At 37.8% G+C, this 23,040-nt stretch overlaps 1 protein-coding gene and 1 pseudogene across 2 annotated transcripts in view; one reads left to right on the forward strand and one right to left on the reverse strand.

Annotated features, from left to right (window-relative positions):
• ALKBH8 (alkB homolog 8, tRNA methyltransferase) overlaps positions 1 to 23,040 on the forward strand; it is a 56,452-nt gene that overhangs the window by 32,210 nt on the left and 1,202 nt on the right. For both annotated transcript variants that reach the window (XM_014532898.1, XM_005885661.2), the window contains exons 8-11: positions 6,192 to 6,298; positions 13,438 to 13,589; positions 16,522 to 16,778; positions 21,644 to 21,793. In XM_014532898.1, coding sequence (XP_014388384.1) covers positions 6,192 to 6,298; positions 13,438 to 13,589; positions 16,522 to 16,778; positions 21,644 to 21,793 — 666 coding nt within the window. The remainder of the gene's footprint in view (positions 1 to 6,191; positions 6,299 to 13,437; positions 13,590 to 16,521; positions 16,779 to 21,643; positions 21,794 to 23,040) is intronic.
• Positions 22,128 to 22,702, reverse strand: LOC102256891 (annotated as a pseudogene).

Genomic DNA, 23,040 nt, shown 5'->3' on the forward strand with positions numbered 1-23,040 from the left:
TTAGACCTATTTACCATCTTCTTTGCTCTTTATTCTTTTTTGTATCTCACACCTTCCATCTGGGATCATTTTCCTTTTGTATAATGTACAGCATTTAAATTTCCTTCAGTCTAGTTCTGCAGTTGGCTAACTCAATTTTGTTTTTTGTCTGTAAGTGTCTTTATTTCACCTTTATTCTTCAAGGCTATTTTCACAGGGTATATAATTTAAGGTTGGCAGTTATTTTCTTTCAGTGCACTATTTTGGATTACATTATTGCCCTTGTTACCTTTGAAGGTGGCCTTTATTTCTCTGGCTTCTTTTAATATTGTTTACCTATTGTTTTCCATAGTTTTATTTTGATGTTCTAGGTTATTTTGCATATTTTGATGGGTTTGTTTATTCTGTTTAGGGTTTATTGGATTTCTTGAATCAATGGATTTTTTTTTCCATCAGTTTTGGAAAATTCTCATCCATTATCTCTGTAGGTTTTGCCTCTGTCTCATTCTCTCTCTTCATTTACCTTTTTTCTGTATTTTTTTTCAAATTGTTTATTTAAAACATTTTTTGAGTATAACCTACTAGACAGAATCTAACAAGTAAATAAGAATTTAATCTAAAAAAATTTCAAGTGAAAGTGTTTCAATCTCTGTAGCCTTATAGACAAAGTAAAACTTTAATTTTACTAAAGTGATTTGTGATTGACTTTTGAGAGTCCATTTTTTGAATGATGGTGGATTTCACTTCACAGGTCCTGCAAACAAATGAAACTACATTGTGATAAATAAGAGCTGATAGCAAGTCTCTGAGTGCAAACATATGAGCATGATAGTATTATCTCATAGGCATTTAAGCTTAGCTTTATACATATTGAATATTGAGTATTTAGTGGTGGCTAAAGTGTCTCTAATTTAGCATCTTTTCTTTACCAGCTTATTTTTCTGTTACACAATGTTTATTTTGCTCTCTATTGTGCCATTTGGCTATGTGTTTAGACTCAAACTAAAAGATGCCTTCTCTTTTTATTTTATAATTTACTTGAGCTTAGCCAGATAAAGCAGTCCAAAATCATCTGTTCATTCAACAGCTAGGACCTAGTTTTGTTAGGCAGAGTTGTGTTTGAAAGGTAGAATTTGCTGACATATAGTAGATTCGTTTGCGATGTTTTAAACTTTTAGCCTAATCTAATTTTGCTTGTTTTACATATGCAGTACTATAGACAAGTTCCCAGGTGTGCCCTAAATGTGCTCATGGTACCTGATCAATAGTAAAGTTTTCACACCCGAAACACAAAACAGTGCTCTGCTTCTCACATCCTCTCTCAGAAGCGATGGAAAATAAGTTTCTTTGGGCTACAGTGGTATTTAGCTGCTGCAGTTACTACTTGCTGGATCACTCTTCTGTGTCATAAGGTACCATCTCATCTTCATGTTCTAATGTGAGATTTTTTTTCTCCTTTATGATAAGACTATTAAGGCCTCTGCTTTATAAAAGCGCTTCTCACTGCAGAACAAGGAAACAGAGCTTGTTTAGTCATTTCAAATGGGAGGTCTTGTGTCCTGTATGTTGATTTCAGGGTGTGTTTCTGCCATCGTCTCCTTTGAGTTTCACAAGATTCCATTTTCGAGAAATTTAGCAAATGGATTCAAGACTCTTGTTTTTGTTGTTGTTTTAAAGCATACTTTGTTAGAAGTGTGGGAAGGGATATGGGCTTGTAGTTTTTACTTTTGCATTTCTTCAAGGATAGAAACTAAGCAGGCTTATATGGGATAGCTAGAAGATTTAAGGGTCACTGACATTAGCCATTGGTCCCCAAGGTCTAGGCAAAATCCATATTAAGTCCTCTCTTGGAAAAATGTGGCATACCAGCAAGCTTCTCTCCCAGCTATTTGTCACGTTAGCGAAGTGTGCTTCTAGGAGTATCATCTTTTGTAGAGAAAGAAAACTAAATTTGTTTTACTAAAAATGTTCAGAGTTCCTCTTCTCCCCCACAGTGGACTAATTATCTCATGACATGGTAGGATTCTACATTTGTCAACCAGAGAAAGTACGTGAACAGACATTGTTCACATTCTGTATTTCTTCTTAAATGTTGTGTAACTTCACTCTTGTGTCCTTGCAATTGTGAATCTGTCTCCCTTTTTCCTTCCTTTTTTCCCCACTTTTTCAAACATAGTTGACATGGCCATGATGAGGTATTTGGAATCACTTGTTTGCTTTTTAAAATAAATTCATTTCATTTGAGACCAGTGAAAGCATTAGTGCAATAGCTGAGCATTTACATTTGGCAGGCTATGAGAAACAGGTGGACATCTGTCTATTCTGCTCAGTTCTTAGCTATGAAATGTTTTCTGCATTATCGTCACTTGTGCCCTCTCAGCTTTCATCATTCTCTATGAATCACATACCATTCTTCTCATTATATGGTCTCTTGCCTATATACTCTTTGGGATTTCAAAAGGTTAATGATTGCAGCCTACTTCTAACCAAAAACGTTCAGGATTAAGTTTGTCTTCTTTCTCAGAAGTGTTCCTGGGAGCAATATATTCTTCGATTTCCTGTTCAGCCAACATGGAGATTGTTTGTTATGAATCTTATCTTTATTTGAGTGATAGAGTGATAGCTGTGTCTGGGGCTTTATTCTATTGTATTTTGGATGTGTAAAGGTTTTATAAGATCAGGATGTCTAGGGTTTTATGTTTGTTTGCTTTGAACTGAACGTTATCCTCAGTCATGCCCCATGAACTTTCTGTAAACTTGATCTTTATTGAGTCTGCGACCCCAGAAAATAAAGAAAATAGGTAAAGCCAAAATGAATAATTGGGAAAAACTCCTGTGGAGCAGGGCTAGCACATGGCAGAATGAGTCAGCAGTTACAGCCGAGCATTACCGATTGTGAATCTTTAGTGCATTTTCTTTTAATCTTCGTTTGTTTCTTAACTATCATTATATAGTTAAGATACAGATACTTTAAGTATGATGATACTGATAATTCTTTATTTTTGTGATGGGATGTTTTAAGAAAACTTTCATAAAAAATGTACATGTAATTTCATAAGTAAAACTTATTTTCTAAATTAAGAAATTATACTCTCACATTATATAGCTGTGAGATAATAGAAAAAAAAATATGTTAGTCTTTGCCCAGATTCTTGGCACAGATCTTCTAAAACCATATGATTTCCTAAGTGATTAGAGCCTAGGACAGTGATGGCGAACCTCTGACACGCGTGTCAGAGGTGACACGCGAACTCATTTTTTTGGTTGATTTTTCTTTGTTAAATGGCATTTAAATATATAAAATAAATATCAAAAATATAAGTCTTTGTTTTACTATGGTTACAAATATCAAAAAATTTCTATATGTGACACGGCACCAGAGTTGTTAGGGTTTTTCAAAATGCTGACACGTCGAGCTCAAAAGGTTCGCCATCACTGGCCTAGGAGCATCTTTTGTTCTAATATTTCTGTCTTTCACTCCGGTTCCTAACATGGAATTCCTAAGTCCCCTTGAATTTCCTGGTAATAGGTTTTATAACGAAATGACTTTTTGTAATGAAATGACTCTTGTTGGGCTTCTGGCTGGGAGCTGGTCACCAGAAAACCCAAGCAGTGATTAGCAGCTTAGAATTTTCAGCCCTGCCCCTCATTTTTCAGATCGGGAAGAGGGGCTGGAAATGGAGTTAATAATTGGTTAATGTGATGAAGCCTCCATAAACATCTCAGTAGTATGGGGTTTGGAGAGCTTCAAGGTGGATGACCACTTGGAGGTGCTGGGAGAGTGGTGAGCTCAGAGCACATGGAAGCTCTGTGCTCCTTCCCACATACCTTGCCCTGTGCACCTCGTCCATCTGGATGTTTATTTTGTCCATTGCGGTATCCTGTCATAGTAAACTAGTAAACAGTAAGTAAAGTGCTTCCAAATTAGTGTCGTGTTCACACTTCCCTTGTCAGTCAGTTCTGATCATTTATTGAAACTGAGATTTTCCTATTTTGAAATCATTACTCTCTGTTGATAGGAGAGAATGTATTTGAATTTAACAAATATGTAGGCATTGTGTATCTGTAAAACATGTTGACTATTAATTAGCCAGAAACTGTAATCTCTAGGTGGGCAGAGAACATGTCTCTCATTCACCATTGCAGCCTTTGATGCCTCACACAATATATACAGCATGGGCAAAGGTAGGTTTACAGTTGTAATACAAATAAATAATACAATAGTTAAGAAATAATAATGCAAGAATAAACTCTGTGTTTCACATATTCACAATTCTAAGCCTACTTTTGCCCATCCCTGTATTTGTCTACTGAATGAATCATTAGAGTCTAGTCTTTCAGAATATTTTTCTCATCAACACTCTTCATCCCTTTAAACCACAAATGATTGTCTTTAATAAAATAATTAATAAATATGCTCATTATGCTTTCCTATGTGTAGACCTCAGCTTCTATTCAGAAAATTGAGACCTATATCTATTGGTTTAAAAATGGGCCACAGGCCCTGTTGGTGTGGCTCAGTTAGCTGGGCATTGTCCTGTGCATTGAGAGGTTGCTGGTTTGATTCCTGGTCAGGATGCATGCCCCCTTTGGAGCTCATTCCCTAGTAAGGATGGGGTGTGCAGGAGGCAGACAATTGATGTTCCATTCTCACATCAGTGTTTCTCTCTTCTCCCGTCCTCTCTCTAAAAATTAATAAACTAGTCTTTTAAAAATGATTTTAAAAATTGGGCCACATTGGGTTTTTATTCCCAACATTTCATTATGAAAATTTTCATACAGAATATATCTACCACCTGGATTCTACACTTAACATTTTAACATATATGCTTTATCAAATATCTGTCCTATCAATATTTATCTTCTTTTATTCATACACTTGGGGAAGTTGTAGGCATCAGTATACTTACCCCCAAAACTTCACACTTCATCTACAACATTTATAAATAGAATGCTGTTGGAGTAAGACTATTTGAAATTATGTGTGGTCATTTGGAACAGATAATTATTGGAAAATTAAAGTCTATCATCTTGCTTTCCTTTTTTTTTTTTAAATTCATCTTTATTATTGAAAGTATTACAGATGTCCCCTTTTTCTCCCCACTGACCTCCTCCTCCCCTTGGAAGGTCAGATAAGAAAAGTGGAAACCAGCTTAAACCTATATAATTCTTTATATTTCAAAAAAATTCATGTGCATTATCTAATTTGATATAGCATTATTATTATTAATACTAGCTAACAGTTACTGAATGCTTACTTCATGCAAGGAATTGTGTTATGTTTACCTTTAACAAAAGTACTGTGCTAAATTCTCTTCATCCCACTGATATTTTTCAAATGGATTGATTTATTCACTTAAAAACATATTTATACCCTGTGGCATGCCTTTTAAATTCACAGTTATCAGCTGCTGCTATGTTTAGACTGAATTCTTTTGGTGTTTGGGTGCTGAGAACAAAAACATTTTCTTGAGTATTGTCTCTTTATAAGTTGCTATTCATAATAATACTTGAGCACACCTGGGAAGAGTGATTGAAAATGTTCATGTGTTCTTTGACTATCTCTTGTAAATTAGCTTCTAATATTCAAAATGGTACATGACTATAAAGGCAAAAATGGATATGAGCATCTGTAACTATTACTGATTTCTTCTTGGATTATTAGTTATTATAATTCTATTAATAGTAATGGTCACTAAAAATAATGGCCACTATTTTTTGTATTTACTGTATGCGAGTATGTTTATATTTATATCATCATATATTTAATGTATTATATATTTAATTTATTAAAAATTGAAGCACAGAGGGATTAAGGGGCTTGCGTGTCCCTTAGGCCACACTGCTGGTAAATGGAAGAGCCAGGATATGAATGTTCAGCTCCACAGTTGTTGCATTAGACCACTTACCCTAGTATTTTGTGTAGTATGTATGGTCCTCGGACCACCTGCATCATAACTTTCTGGGGTGCTTGCTAGAAATGCTAACTCCTGAGCCTCTCACCCTAGACCTGCTGAGTCTCTATGGATGAAGTATGTTTTTTAGTCATTCAGTTGATTTTTATGTGCACCGAAGTTTGAGTGCACATAAATTCTCTAAGCATTGTCACGTTTTAATCTCTGTTAGCCTAGAAAGATAGAATCAGTGAGTCATTCTTCTCCTTGGAGTGTATGACACTGGGTTAATCTTTATGCTTTTACCTTTACTTCAAGATCGTCATGGATTTTAAGCACCCAGATGGTGTCACAGTGCCAGTCATGTTGCCTCGTCGGAGTTTGCTGGTGATGACAGGAGAATCTAGATACCTTTGGACCCATGGGTGTGTATTGAAATGACCTTGAGGACAGGTACCCTTTGCTTTGTGCGAGTTCTCATTCTTTCCTGTGAGCCACCAGAACCTTGCCCCAGGCCTGCACGTTGAGTCTTCTGGGTTTAAACCCCCAGGGACATGTATCGCTTTTTATAAAATTAACCTTTTCTTTGAAAAGAACTCAAATTTAAAGAAAAGTTACAAGCTTAGTACTGCGAACTATCTCCACCTTTCACCTAGATTTATCAAATATGAACATTTTGCCATGTGTTTTGTCTCTCACATGTTATCATTATTATTATTGTTGCTGAATCTTATGAAGGAAAGTTACTTTATTGCATATTTCCTAAGAGCAGGACATTTTCTGTAACAGAGGTTAACAGACTATTATTTATAGGCCAAATTCAGACCTTAGTCTGTTTTTATATAGCTCTTTAGCTAAAAACGGCTTTTACATTTTAAAGGATTGTAATGAACCAAAACAAAAACAAAGAAGTGCAACAGAGACTGTATGTGGACCTCTGTGCCTAAAATATTTACTGTCTGGCCCTGTTACAGGAAAAGTTTGCTAACCCCTGTTCTATAAAACTGCAGTGCAGTCTTCGAGTTCAGGAAATTCCATATTGATAAAATAGTCTTATGCAGTCAATTTTTAACTTTTGCTAGTTGTAGTTTATAGTCCTTACAGACAAACCAGAGCCTATCAGGAGTTAGAGCAGCAAAACCAGATTTTACTCAGGAACTATTGCAACAGGGGAGAAGAGAGCTGGACTCAAATCTAAATACAACAAGGAAGAGTGGGGTTTATAGCCAGGAAGCCCAGGGTTGGGGATGGGGCTTGAAGGATGGAAGGAAGGATTCTGTCCAGATAACCAGAGGATTCTTGCTGAAGGCTGTCAGGGTGACCAGATAGTGGGGGATAATGGGGAATGAGGACTTTGGTCAGACGTCAAGGCTGACCAGCCACTAAAGATGGGGATTCTGGCTAAAATGACTGAGCAGGATTCTTGTTGAAATTGGGCTCTTGGAGGACAGGCCAAATATGGACCTAGTCAGGCTCAGAGGAGTCTGACTAGACTTTGGTCAAGAGAGAATCATTGTCGGTAGTTCATGGTTAGTTTTCCCTCTCTTCTAGGATTCTGTCCATGATCCTGCATTTCCTTTGGTTGTCAGTTCTCTTTAGTCTTCTTTAATTTGAAACAATTCCTCAACTTTTCTGTCTCTCATGACATTGACACTTTTAAGGAGGCCAGTTGTTTTTTAGAATGCACCTCAATTTGAGTTTATTTGATTGAATCTAATCCGAAAGAAATGGATTATGCACTTTTGGCAGAAAGACATCTTCAGCCCTTAGAGAAGGAAGCATCTCACTGCTAAAATTTACATATATTGTACTTTATTTTCCTTTTTAAAATCTTTATTGTTGAAAGTATTACAGATGTCCCTTTATTTTCCCCCCACTGCCCACTCCACCAGGTTCCCACCCCACCCCAGGCCTTCCCCATCCTATTGTCTGTGACCATAGGTAATGCATATATGCATATATGCATTATATCCATGCCTCTGGTTCTATTTTATTCATCATTTTATTTTGTTCATTAGATTCCTTATTTATTTTGATTTTTAGATTCAATTGTTGATAGATATGTGTTTATTGCTATTTTATTGTTCATATATATGATCTTTTTTCTTCTTCTTCTTACTAACTGCTTTTCTCTTGCTGCTTTAAATACTGCTGAATTCTGTGCTTATAACCTGATGTATTTATAAGAATTCTGGGAAATGAGCATGTAAATGAATTTGTAACCTGCCCTAAATGTGAACCGTAAAACCAGATGGCCTGATTTTGTGCACTGAGGCTTAAATCTGCCTGACTCTTTTTCATGGCCGTTTAAAAGAGAACATTTATATTTTCTCTTTTTAGGATCAAGCATAGTAACATTTAAACTTAAGAATAATGGTATTATAGCAGATAAAAAGTAACCAATTACTTTTTATAGGCCTATGTTTTGAAAATATTTTAGTTTATTCTGGGTAATAATACAGATTAGTTTTTCTAAACCTCATTTTGATCACATTATTCTCCTGTTTAAAGCATGTTGTGAGTAGTATCTCTTTAAGATTGAATTGCAGGTAATATTTATTTTTAAATCTCTCACGTGAATCCAAATTCTTTACATTAGTTTCAGGGGAAAAACTCTCAGTATTCCATTGATACTCAATGCCTGTAATGTGAGTGAGTGTGTATGCGCGCACACGTGTGTGTGTGTATGTGTGTGTAGGAAGAGAGCAAGAAGGAGGAGGAAGAGGAGGAAGAGGAGGAAGAGGTAGAGTATAAGGGGGGATGGGGCACAGATAGAGAGATAGGAACAGAGAGCGACTGATCACACAAATGATATACCAATTATTGAGCTCTTCCCAGAATCTCTGTGTGGAAGGGAGAATAAATTGTAAAAACACATTTAATACACTTAAAAATACAGGGTGGGGCAAAAGTAGGTCTACAGTTGTGAGTATACGAACGTTTTTTTTTGTACTATGATTTATTAATTATTGTATTATTTTCCATATGAACAACTGTAAACATACTTTTGCCTCACCTTGTATGTATGAACTATAGGAAATAAATTTTGATAAGAATATTTTTATCTCGCCCTAGCTGGCTTGGCTTAGTGGATAGAGCGTTGGCCTGCGGACTGAAGGGTTGCAGGTTTGATTCCAGTCAAGGGCATATGCCTGGGTTGCGGGCTTGATCCCTAGTAGGGGACGTGCAGGAGGCAGCTGATCAATGAGTCTCTCTCATCATTGATGTTTCTCTCTCTCTCTCTCCCTCTTCCTTCCTCTTTGAAACCAATAAACATATTTTTTAAAAAGAATATTTTTATCTCTGTACTATAAAAAACACTAGAAAGCACTGTTGATGGATATGAATTGAAGAAAGTTGATGACCGTGGCCCTATAATATTCCAAACACTTTTAATTTGATCTAGTTCTAGTTTAGTATTCTGGCCACTGTGCCCTAAATCAAAGGTGCAAAACTGGGAACACATGGGTCAAATGTAGCAGTCAGACTATTTGGCAGGGACAGTGGTGGTCCACATGGGAGCATTTTTTAAAAATTGCCTACATATAAAAATCAGGAACAGTTACATAAAAATCTGAATGTCTTGCTTTTGAAAATTGGAAAGGTCTGACAACAGGGGCACCGTATCATTTGGCAGCAGTAGCCAAGACCATCAATGGCTGTCTTTTGATGAGGCCAACATTTTCAAGTTCTCTACAGTTCCTACCACTTTCTGTGACTCCCTGAACTAAGGCTCAGTATAATTTGTCACTTATCACTGTGCTTGTACTATTGTTTTTATCTTATAAAAGAGTTAAATGGGAAATTAAATATTTCTTGAACTCATGTTGGTATTAAAAGGAGGAAAAGGAAAGCTAGAATGAGCGGGAATGTATATTTTAAGAAAAAAAGAAGAGAACACTTTGTGTGTTTTTTTTAATGAAGACTATCCCTATGTGTTAAATGGCAAAGAATATATTTCTAAATAGATCCATCTGCTTCACTCATTTATGTTATTTGACTGGCAATTATTTCATGAATTTATGTGAATTCTCCTTTTAAGTTATTTTTGGAGCGTTTTCTTTGTGTCAGGCATTGTTGTAAATGCTTTACATATATTAACTCATTTAACTCACAGTCAGAGTAGAAAGTTTCTCCCATGATTTGTCCCCATTTTTAAAGGAAATTGGAGCATAAAGAGGTTACATAACTTGTACAAAGTCACAAACCAGTAAGTGGCAGAACCTGGATTGGAGGCCAGGCAGTCTGGCTTCAGAGTCTGTCCTCTTAACCATGTTATAGCTAACCTCATTTGCTCCCTTTCCTCTGAATTTCTATGTGCCTCTAGCCTTCACACTTTTGACAGCTCTTCATGCAGTAAATTTCCTTTTTCTTTCCATTTACTTTTTTAAAGATACTGTACAGCCCAACTTTTACTTTCTTTATAATTTATAAAACTTTTTCTGACTACATTAGCCTGAAATAATTTCTCCTGTATCTTAACTCCTAAGACTAATTTCTCATACTACCATGCAATGTCTTTTATATGGAACTGTTATTTAATTTATAAAAATGTTTTTATCTATTTATTTAATATTTTTCTAACTAGATTATAATTTGAGTGCAGGGGAAAATAAAGATGTTCAGAGATGTGTAAAGAATTCATTATTATTATTTTAATGTATTTTTTTTATTGATTTCAGAGAGGAAGGGAAAGGGAGAAAGATAGAAACAATGATGAGAGAGAATCATTGATCGGCTGCCTCCTGCACACCCGCTACTGGGGATCTAGCCTATAACCCAAGCATGTGCCCTGACTGGGAATCAAACTGTCACCTCCTGGTTCATAGGTCGATGTTCAACCACTGGACTAAGCCCTCTGGGCAAGAATTCATTATTCTTAACATGGATTTACCTATTCCTAAACATCTGAGATTGGTGTCAAAAGTAGTTTCACACAGCTTGACCTTTAACTCTAGGCAAGTGAAGTAATTGACTTCAGAGAACCATCATGGAGAACTAGTCCTAAAGAGAGAAATTTGTTTGTTAATAAGAAATTCAAGATACTCATTGTTCTGAAATATCTTGACTTTATTCAGCACTGTAGTATTAATCATTTTAAGCTACCAATCATATAAATTCAGACAATAATTGCTTGTTTTTACTTCTAAAAAAATACTTTTAGCCGAAACCGGTTTGGCTCAGTTGATAGAGCGTCGGCTTGCGGACTGAAAGGTCCCAGGTTCGATTCCGGTCAAGGGCATGTACCTGGGTTGCGGGTACATCCCCAGTAGGAGATGTGCAGGAGGCAGCTGATCGATGTTTCTGACTCTCTATCTCTCTCCCTTCCTCTCTGTAAAAAATCAATAAAATATATTTTTAAAAAAATACCTTTAGTACAACTTCTTTTTAAAAAGCCATTCTCACAACTTGTTTTATGAGGTCGGCATTACCCTGACACCAAACTGTCAGGGACATTATAACAAAAGAAAATTATAGACCAGTTTCTCTTAGAGAGGCAAAAATTGTTTAACAAAATATTAGAAAATGCAGTCCTATGATATATGAGTGGGGGCCGAGGCAGAGGCGGTTAGGGGCGATCAGGCAGGCAGGCAAGCAGTTAGAGGCAATCAGGCAGGCAGGTAGAGTGGTTAGGGGCGATCAGGCAGGCAGCAGAGTGGTTAGGGGCGATCAGGCAGGCAGGCAGAGGGGTTAAAGGCAATCAGGCAGGCAGGTGAGCAGTTAGGGGCAAATAGGCAGGCGAGTAGTTAGGGGCATCAGGCAGGCATGCAGAGTGGTTAGGGGCGATCAGGCAGGCAGGCAGAGGTGGTTAGGGGTGATCAGGCAGGCAGTGAGCAGTTAGGGGCTATCAGGCAGGCAAGCAGAGTGGTTAGGGGCAATCAGGCAGGCAGGCAGATGAGCGGTCCCTGATTGTGAGAGGGTGCAGGCCAGGTTGAGTGACCCCCCCCCCATGAATTTCGTGTACTGGGCCTCTAGTAGGTATAGAAAATCTTAGGAAATCTAGAAAACAAGTGCTAGAACTAATAAGTGAACATAGCATGGTGGTGGCATACAGGATCAATATTCAACACTTAATTTTTTGGAAAATGAAAAAATGCTTTTTAAAATAACATCAAGACCTGTAAAATACTTCTTTTCACTACTCTGAATTAATTAGGTAGTTGTGGAATAGTTTAAAAAGCTATCAGCCTGGGAATTCTGATTCTTAAATTGAGATTTAATTCTCACACACACATATAACATTGTATTAGTTTCCGATGCACAACATAATGATTCTCTCTGTGTATATATTGTGAAATGACCATCACAGTAAATCTATTTAAAACCACCAGTTATAGTTTTTTTTCTTGTGATGAGAACTTTTAAGATTTATTTTCTTAGCAACATTCAAATCTACAATACAGTATTATCCTATATAATAAAAGCCCAGCGACCAAAATGGCGGGACGACCAGCACGACCAGACTCCCAATCCCTAGTGCAGGACAATGTCAGACCCCGTTTGTGACTGGCCCTGATTACCCTTTTAGGAGCTATCAGCAATCCACGGCTTTGGCTCCCTCTGCTGGGGATGGGTGCCTTTGGGAAAGGCCAAGATGTGTACCAGTGTCTGCCTTTCCTAGCCCGGACCCAGAAGGAGATCAGGCAAAGACTCCAGAGATCCATCTCTCCCTGCAGACTGATTTTTTTTTTCTTTTTTCTTTTTTCTTTTTTTTTTTTTTTTTAGTTTTGATTAGCCACTTACTCCACCACCATTTTGGAACTCTTATTTTTATTTTTTTAATCCTCACCCAAGGATATGTTTTTTATTGATTCTAGAGAGAGAGGAAGGGAAAGAGAGAAAGAAACGTCAGTGTGAGAGAGAAACATTGATAGATTGCCTTCCATACGTGCCCTGACCAGGGATTGAACCTGCAACCTGGATATGTGCCCTGCCTGAGAATTGAACTCGTGACCCTTCTGTGCATGGTACAATGCTCTAACCAACTGAGCCACACCAGCCAAGGCTGTACATTCTTTTAATATGATTACCTTGAAGATAACCTCTTAAACGACATAGACTTCTATTTCTTTGTTTTTTCTGCTTGTGCTTAATAATTCAGGGAATCCATAGATATTTGCAATACAGGCAGTCCTCGGGTTACGTTGGACTTGACATACGTTGTTTTGTGGTTACGTCGCCATCTCCCATTTACAATATTTATTAAAAAAAAAAAAAAAGTTCCGTCATTTAGACGTATGTACATATGTGCTTTATGTTTTTTATTTATTTACCACAAATAAACGTCAGGAATTGTTATCTTTCTTTTAAATTCTTTTTACTGTTTCTCTTCGTTACTGCTGTGGATGTGCTCCATGTGAGTGACGTAGGTGCTTATGTAGTTGGGTTCCGACTTATGGCGAAAATCGTGTTATGTCGCGCAATAGGAACGGATCTCCTACGTAACCCGAGGACCTACTGTACATTCTTCTGGATTTACTCTATTTTCCTTAATGTTTTTAAAGGACCTGAAATGTTTTTATGAATGCCGTGTTAAATAAATTATTACGATTATTGTTTTTAGAATAACACCAAGAAAATTTGATACTGTTCAAGCATCCAAGGGTCACAAAAGTGGAATTATCACTGGTGATGTTGGAGACTTAACTTTAAACAAGAGGGGAATACGGACATCGTTTACATTTAGGAAAGTGAGGCAAACACCTTGTGACTGTAGTAAGTATGTAATTTTGATTTTATTGTAAAATGGAATAAATCTAGTATGAAATTTCTCAAAGTCCAAACAGAGCCAAGGAGAGCTTTGCTGTAACCTTATTAATGGCATTTCTGACATTTTGCCTAGTATTTACATATATTTTTAAATATAAAATATATTTACATATATTTTTCTTAACCACCCTCATTAAAATGAGTTTATATTATTTGAACATAGGGACTCCACCTAATTCATGTTTATTTTCTACAAATAGTACTTGAGCATAGTTGGATGCCAAATAAATATTTTTTATGGAAGTCACAGTTAAGCGTGCTACAATTATAGCACATTAAAATATCATAAAATTAAGTTTTGTTGGAAACAGCTTGTGAAGCTTTTAAATTACTTCTCATCAATCCAATGGGGAAATTGGATATGAGAAATGGGAGATAACTCTAGGACAAACAGTGGTGTATGTCAATTTGGAAACCTATTAACCCTTTTCGGTCCAACCTCAAGGCTGACTCGACAGACCAGGTGCTAGGAGCAGGTCCAACATCGAGCAATAAGAACATTAAAAAGTTCAACATTCAATCCCGTCAATTAATTTGGACCAGACTGTTTGAATTCCAAAAATACCATTGGACCGAAAAGGGTTAAAGAATAAAGGAAGTACTCAAAAAGCCCGGCCAGCATGGCTCACTGGTTGAGCATTGACCTAGGAACCAGGAGGTCACAGTTCGATTCCTGGTCAGGGCACATGCCCAGGTTGCAGGTTCCATCCCCAGTGGGGAGTGTGCAGGAGGCAGCCAATCAGTGATTCTCTCTCATCATTGATGTTTCTATCTTTCCCTCTCTTTTCCTTTCTGAAATCAATAGAAACATATTTTTAAAAAAGTACTCAAAAACCTTGTCAAGAGGATGCTATTTTGAGCTGTCTATATAAGTATGCCATGACCTGTATTTCTTAGAGTCAATAGATAAAAATCTTTTTCATTTTATGAATAATATTTTTAATGACAGTGATGTAATTAAAATTTATATCCTGCGGGGCTTAATTATGGGAGTTATCTAGGATTTGCTTTTGGGTCTAGTCATAATCTTAAAAACTTTTAAAATGAAAAACCTTTATTATATCTACAAGATGTTATCCCTGTTAGAAAACTTGAAATGTCTACTATGGCACTTGTTCTAAAGGAACTTGAGGTCTAGTTAGACAGACCAGCTAGTTTTCTTATGCAAATGTTTCTTTGTTATGGGCATTAATTCAATGTAAGGGATCCTATAAAAAGCTCTGATTGTATAGTCAGTTCACAGATTTTTTTTAAAGTTCAAGGCCATCTTTTGGGTACTTTTGGCACAAATTTATGGATATTTAAAGATAAGGGTTGCTTATCTTTACTCCCTTTAGACAACTTAGATGTTCATAATTTCCAAGAGAGTAAAATTTTACTAAGACCAATTTAGACTAACTATAATGTATATTGTAGAGTGATTGCAATTCTGATGTAACCAACCTAATGTAACCTATCTGCTTCCACATACATGTTTTGGAGTCCTCAAGCTTTCTGGGGCTACCCTTTTCTTAAATGTCCACTTAAAATGTTTAGAGCTTCACTTTATACATTGGTAAGGACTAGATGTTCCCACTCCCATTCTAGGCTTTCTCAAGGTTTGGCATACTCTAGTTATATCCAGGGAAAATTTCTGAAGCCATCAGTGCTGTAGCCCAATGCTATTTCTAGTTATTGTCTCAGTCTTGTTTGTGATTTCACTGGGAGCACTACTCCTTCTCTCATTCTCTAGAATACTACCCTTAAAAAGATGTGTGTCACAAACTTTGGCTGAAGACAAAGGAGAGTTATAGCATAGTACAGAATGGGCAAGGATTTAAAATGAGTATTAGACTATTGCAGAGGACAGGGGACACCTTCAAAATTAATTTGAGACATTATCCTAATTTCCTCTGTCACGTCCTCTACTTGGTTTTGCTCATTCTATTGAAGAAGGCAATTCTATTGAAGAAGTGTAGTCATTGAGAAATGGACTCTAGAGTCTCCACTGCCTGGGTTCAAATCCTGGCTCTATGACCTACTGTCTTTGTCACTTTAGGATTATTATTTAGCATTCTGTGCTTTAGCTTTTCATCTATAAAATGGCTGTAATAATACCTATTTTATAGTGTTACTGTGAGAATTGAGATGAGACATATATAAACTGCTTCAGATAGTGTTTATTAAATACTTGTGATTATTACCAAATAACATTTTGCTTCTAGGTTTCATTCTTCTAGGAGTCTTAGTGCCCCCAGAACTCCTATCACTTTCACCCACCAAAAGTAAAACCCTAAATCTTGTTAATGTAGCTAAATATCTTCTGCTTAGGCCTGGCCCATCAAGATGCTTTCCTGAATGAGGACCCTTAATCCTAAGATGAAATAAGCATCTTCATTTTAAGACATGCAGAATTGCAGTCATGTCTTGTTGCAAACAGGTTTTCCTCCTTCTGTTTTTTAACTGATAAATCAGAGGCTTCTTTTCCCTAGTCACCAAATTTGAACCGATTTGATTTTTCCTTTTAAGAAAGCATAAGACCTCCCTAACCGGTTTGGCTCAGTCGATAGAGCGTCGGCCTGCGGACTGAAAGGTCCCAGGTTCGATTCTGGTCAAGGGCATGTACTTTGGTTTCGGGCACATCCCCAGTAGGAGGTGTGCAGGAGGCAGCTGTTTCTCTCTCATCAATGTTTCTAACTCTCTATCCCTCTCCCTTCCTCTATGTAAAAATTCTAACTCTCTATCCCTCTCCCTTCCTCTCTGTAAAAATTCTAACTCTCTATCCCTCTCCCTTCCTCTCTGTAAAAAATTAATTAAAAAAAAATATATAGAAAGCATAAGACCTTATGAATCATTTGGATAAAAATAAAAGGTTTATATTACCTTAATTTTTCATTAGGTTACCCTTTGGTCTGTGACAGCCAAATGAAGGAACCTCCTCCATCATTTCCAGAGAGTGATAAAGAAGCCTCGCAGTTGGAGAAAAAATATGTTCATCAAGTGTATGAAGAGATCGCTGGGCACTTCAGCAGCACGAGACATACTCCTTGGCCACACATTGTGGAGTTTTTGAAAGCCTTGCCAAGTGGTTCCTTAGTGGCCGATGTTGGATGTGGAAATGGAAAGTACCTTGGCATAAATAAGGAGTTATATATGGCAAGTAATTGTTGCTCTGCCCTTCTTTCCACTTTATTTGTAAGGATATTATCACCTTCTTCTTCCTTGTGATACAATGATTTTTTTTTAGGTTGCAGAAAAATTATAATCAGTCCTCACAGAGAAGAGTATACATGAGTATTTGCAACAATGCTCTGGTGCAGGAAGAATTTCCTACTTCCTAGCACAGCAAAAAAAAAGAGTGGTCCATAGAAAAGGAAGTTACAGCTACTGAAAACAGAAACTCTGGCATCAGGCAAGAAGTGGGTGCATATCTTGGGTCTAGCCCTGCAACCTTAGTCATGCATTCCCTCCTGTCTGCATGTATTCCTTCCTGTGTATTGTTCCTGGAGCCTGCTTGTCTGTTTGTAGTTCTCATTTTTATTTTTACCAGAAATTGAGTTATTTATGATAAAAGGGAAGCCTGTTTGTTTGGTTTTTAATCCTCACCTGAGGGTATTTTTCCCATTGATTTTTAGAGAGTGGATGGGAGGGAGGAGGGGCTGGAGAAGAGGAGAGAGAGAGAGAGAGAGAGAGAGAGAGAGAGATGTCACCTTGTTACCTCCTGCAAGAGAGACACATTGATTGGTTGTCTCCTGCACATGCCCCCAATTGGGGCTGGGGATTGAACCTGCAACTGAGGTATGTGCCCTTGACCAGGGATTGAACCCACCTGAGGGCGGACACTAAGCACTGAACCAAATCAACCAGGGCGTGAAGCCTGCTTTTTTAAGCTGCTGAGGCTTCAACTTGGATGTAGACATGATACCTGAGTATTTTGAACAGCCATCTTCAAATGTGAAAATGCGTGCATTTGATATTCAGGGGATGTGACCTGAGACAGTCATTCTGGGTATTCAAATGTAGGATAATCATAGAATCGAAAAAATTACAAATTTACTTTATATATAATTTCTTTAACAATGCATTTTTAAAATACCAGGCTGGGCTTTAGTGGAAATAGTTTTATGAACTGCTTTCCATTTCTGTAAGAAGTATATGTGGTGAATTTGTTCTTACCTGATCTCAACAATGCCTGAGCTTACTCTTCTCTTTAATTCAAAATTTTTACATTCTAAGAACCATATCTTTTTTAGACTTCTTCAGTTACTCTTCATTTCTATCGACGAACTTTTGGCTTTATTTTCAGAGGTAAATTTTATAAGCAAAGATTTTATACTTTCAAGGGACTTACTCCCTTTAAGGAATAAAAATAATATAGCCACAATTCAGAAAATGAATGTGACAAAACGGAAGAATATGGATTTTTGGAGTGAGAAAGACTTAGGTTTAAATTCCTGCTCTACCACTTAACTACTGTTCAACTTGGAACAAAGTACTTATGTTCTTTGAGATGAAATCTCCTCATCTGTAATATGGTGGTAATAAAACCTAACTCAAAGTGTGTTATGAGGATTAGTACATTACTACAAAGAATCTACTTTAATACATAAGGGTATTCAGTAAAAGGTAATTATACCAGCCTGTTTAGCTTTCTCCATATTTTGGACTGTTTTCTTAGGATAAATTTTTAGAAGAATAATTATTGGGTTAAAAGTTGTGAAGATTTTTATCTTCCTTTAAAAATTGTTTGCCAAATTGCTTTTTAAAATTGGGTGAGCCAATTTGTATTGTCGCCAACACTTTATGAGAGTAATTTTTATCACATTGTTATCACTGTAGTGAACCTAGGTTTTAAATGTTTTTATACTTAGATAGGAGAAAAATGGAAACTTTTTTAGTTTGCACCTTTGATTACTCAGTTAATTATCTTTTCACTAGAGGCCCTGTGCACAAAATTTGTGCAGTGGAAGGGGATTTTCCTCAGCCCGGCTTGCCCTCTCACAGTCCGGGACCCTCCCTCCTTACTGCCCGCCTGCTTGCTGCTCCTTACCGCTCACCTCGCTGCTCCTTAGCGCTGCCGTGGAGGTGGGAGAGGCTTCCACCACCGCTGCTGCACTCGCCAGCCATGAGCCCGGCTTCTGGCTGAGTAGCACTCCCCCTGTGGGAGTGCACTGACCACCAGGGGGCAGCTCCTGCTTTGAGCGTCTGCCCCCTGGTGGTCACTGCACATCATAGTAACAGGTCATTCTTCTATTTGGTCGATTTGCATATTAGGCTTTTATATATAGGATTTTTACCTGTACTTTCAGAATTACATGTCTATGTTTTGTTGAAGATTTCAAAAATTATATAGGAGTATAATTATCCATTTAAAGCCCATCTACTATGTGTTTTTATGTCATTGATCTCCATTCAACACACAGAAGTGTGACTCTTTTTATATCTGTGAATATTTATAAATAAGACATTTTCGCCCTAGCCGGTTTGGCTCAATGGATAGAGCATCAGTCTGCGGACTAAAGGGTCCCAGGTTCAACTGTGGCCAAGGGCACATGCCCAGGTTGTGGGCTCGATCCCCCCACCCCCAGTAGGGGGCGTGCAGGAGGCTGCCAATTAGTGATTCTCTCTCATCATTGATGTTTCTATCTCTTTATCTCTCTCCTTTCCTCTCTGAAATCAATACAAATATATATTTAAAATAAATAAATAAGACATTTTCTGTCCTGTTGTTGTCATTATACAGTATTATTAGGGAGAATTAAAGTACCTGGTATTGTCCTTGGAAAAAAAGCTTAGGGGAATTTAAAAACAGGGAAGAGAAGAAAATAGCAATGCTTTAACTATTGTATATGGAAGGCTCAGTTAAAATAAGTGGGAGATGGCCCTAGCCAGTTTGGATCAGTGGATAGAACGTTGGCCTACAGACTGAATGGTCCCGGGTTCAATTCGGGTCAAGGGCACATGCCCAGGTTGTGGGCTCAATCCCCAGTGGGGAGCATGCAAAAGGCAGCCAATCAATGATTCTCTTTCATCATTCCTCTCTGAAATAAATAAAAATAAAATAAGTGGGAGATGAAAGCCCAGAGCCAGGCATGACCGGGTCATCAGTCAGTGGGACCTTCAGTAGACCTGGCACTTTATGACCAAAATTGCCCCTGCTCTCCTGTTGGCAAAAAGGGGTGAAGAGAAAGGACATTTTCTCTGATTTTGTTTGGCTGCTGTTCTCCTAGTTCTGTTTTATCTGTGTTCTCAATAGTAACTTTCCTCCTTTGAGTAACTGTGCAGCTCTATCCCTGGGGACTTGTTTTATAGGCAAGTTGGATTTCGTCCTATTTGGCTTTTAGCAAAGTACAGCAATCTGTCAGAATTGGGCACACTTGAAACTTCTATTCCCATGAACTGAATTTTATTGTCACAAAAGCTAGCAAGCACCAAAATCTAATGTACAGTGGGGCCTTGACTTACGAGTGTCCCAACTAACGAGTTTTTTGAGATACCAGCTGTCTCTCTGCCAATGATTTGCATTGAGTTGATAGAGTAATTTGAGTTAACGAGCTCCTTAACGAGCTGGGTCTCTGAACGAATTAAGCTCATAAGTCAAGGCCCCACTGTACATGTTAGTTGAGTAGTATTGTTACCTTGATGATGTGACTATTGGCTCAGTGGCACAAAATATGGATGGAAGTTAATAAAAGTAATAAGCCAGTTATGTACCTTACACTGGTAAAGGGAGCAATTAGTTGGGAATCGTGCCACTGTTGTCATTAATGGGCCCTTAGTACTTTTTCATCTTAAAACATCAAAGGGAAATTCTATACTTTAGCTTGGTACCTTGTGTTATACCTCAGAAACGAATGCAGCTCTGGGTAAAGAGTACAGTAGCTGTTTAATGCCATTTAGATATTGAGCATATTCATATTAAGTATGACTCTCATGGCAGTGTGATTTAACTCAGTAAGAATTGCTTGACATGAAGATTCATATTCTTTATTCTGCGAAGGATTGAGGGAACCCGAATACTATATCACAAATTCAAGTGAAGACTAGAAGCTTGAGGTAGCTACTTCTGTTTTCTCTAATATAGAGGTTGTGTTAAGAAGAAATATTTGGGCATAATTATTAATTAGTGATTTAAAATTTCTTAAATCCTCCCATTCTTTCCTCAGTTTACATGTGCTCAGGCATTCTCTCTCTCTCTCTCTCTCTCTCTCTCTCTCTCTCTCTCTCTCTCTCTTCCACACACCACACAAGCACACACAGTATTATTAGAACTAAACAGTAAACCTCTGTCCAACAGTAACAAAGCTGAAGAGAAAATAGGCAATCCCAACCCCCAAACACTTCCCACAGAACATGCACTAAGTATGTTAGACCTCACCTGCTGGGGAAGATGAAAGGATGCTGCTAGCTGCCTTCAGTGTTGTCATTCCCATGGGATGGTTTGGTTATACTGAAAGGTTTAATTAAATATCATTTTATAAATTTTGAATTCAGTACTTCATTCTTATATATTGATTAGGTGTTTAGCATAACAAAAATTAATAACTAGAAAAATGAAATAAATTACTTCTTTATTATTTGGGGATTTTATTCTCTGATTGCACAAGTATAAAGCAGGAAAAAAATCAGCTATTTTTCTACTCTCTGGGCCATTAGAATATAGTTTATTAATAATGACAGATAGCTTAGTCAGGGGTGGGCAAACTTTTTGACTCGAGGGCCACAATGGGTTCTTAAACTGGACCGGAGGGCTGGAACAAAAGCATGGATGGAGTGTTTGTGTGAACTAATATAAATTCAAAGTAAACATCATTACATAAAAGGGTACGGTCTTTTTTTTTTTTTAGTTTTATTCATTTCAAACGGGCCGGATCCGGCCCGCGGGCCATAGTTTGCCCACGGCTGTCTTAGACCATCTCACCATATGAAATCTGTCTCCTAACTTTATGGTAAGGAGTAAATCCATTGCTCTTAACTTCTCATGCCATTTAAATAAGATGCTTTGACTTTCTCTGTTATAGGTTGGCTGTGATCGTAGCCAAAACCTTGTGGACATTTGTAGAGAGAGGCAGTTTCAGGCCTTTGTCTGTGATGCATTGGCAGTGCCAGTCCGCAGTGGGTCTTGTGATGCCTGCATCTCCATTGCTGTTATTCACCATTTTGCGACAGCAGTAAGTACTGTCTTTCTCTCTCCCAGAACTTGTAACTAAAGTGGCAGGAAATGTTCATGTATTTTACTAGTTGGGACTCGTATTAGCTTTTCTTTTCTTTCCATCCTCTTGTCATATTTTGCACCACTTGTTAAGAGAGCATGTGGAAGGGAGATGAGTTACATGGGAGTTGTACTTAGTTAAACAGAAGCCTAATGGACTGTATGTTGTTATTGCTGCATATGTTTCTGCCTTTTATCCTACCTTGAGACTTACTCATCTTTAAATTTTTTTCACCACATAATTATTTTTAATGTCCGAGTTTGTATATGAGAGCCAGCACTTTCTCCCAGACTCAAGTTTGTAAATTCTCAATTGGCTTGGGACGCCAGTAGGGATGCCTCTTCTTGTCTAGTTTTCAAATCCTCAGTGGTCATCTGATCAAATGGAATTGTGTTCTTCATCTTCTCCAGCTCTTTCCCATATTGCTCAATCCTGGCCTTTAAGAGTGACCAAAACTCAACAAAACTTCACATCTCCTCTTTCTTCACCATCCACCAGGGTACTATATTTATCCTCTGGCACAGGAACCTTCAGGTCATTAAGCTTCTCAAAGTCACCTACCAAGCCAGCATTCTCTACCTTGACCTTGTAGCAAGTGCTAGCAGGTAGATTCTCAGGTAGAGTGGCCAACCTGGAGCTGAGGGTCTCATTTCAGGAGTTCAAGGAGTTAGCAATGGCCTTCGGTTTTGGGGTGTGCTCTTCCCCAAAAGCTACCCAGTCAGTGTCCTTTAGAGCAAGTTTTTGCCCAGCCATCCTAAGATCCTTCAGATCCCAGTGGCCTCGGTCCACAGCAACCTGCTCATCTTTAAAGTTTAGCTGTAAGATTTTAAGAGAACTCTGTGCCTCTTGAATAGACACCTCAGCCTTTGAGCCTCCTCTCTATTTCTGTTTCCATTTTTCTTTCTCAACTCTCACTCATTCCTGACATCAGAATCTCACTTCTTTCCCATTCAGTTTTTTTCCCTATTCTTTTTCAAAAGGAAGGTACTTGCCCTGGCTGGTTTGGCTCAGTGGATAGAGCGTCAGCCTGTGGACTGAAGGGCCCATGGTTCAATTTTGGTCAAGGGCACATGCCCAGGTTGCGGGCTTGATCCCCAGTAGGGGGCATGCAGGAGGCAACCGATCAATGATTCTCTCTCATCATCGATGTTTCTATCTCTCTCTCTCCCTCTCCCATCCTCTCTGAAATCAATAAAGATATATAT

This window comes from Myotis brandtii, unplaced genomic scaffold (genome assembly GCF_000412655.1).
Source record: "Myotis brandtii unplaced genomic scaffold, ASM41265v1 scaffold920, whole genome shotgun sequence".
In the NCBI taxonomy this organism is placed as follows: Eukaryota; Metazoa; Chordata; class Mammalia; order Chiroptera; family Vespertilionidae; genus Myotis; species Myotis brandtii.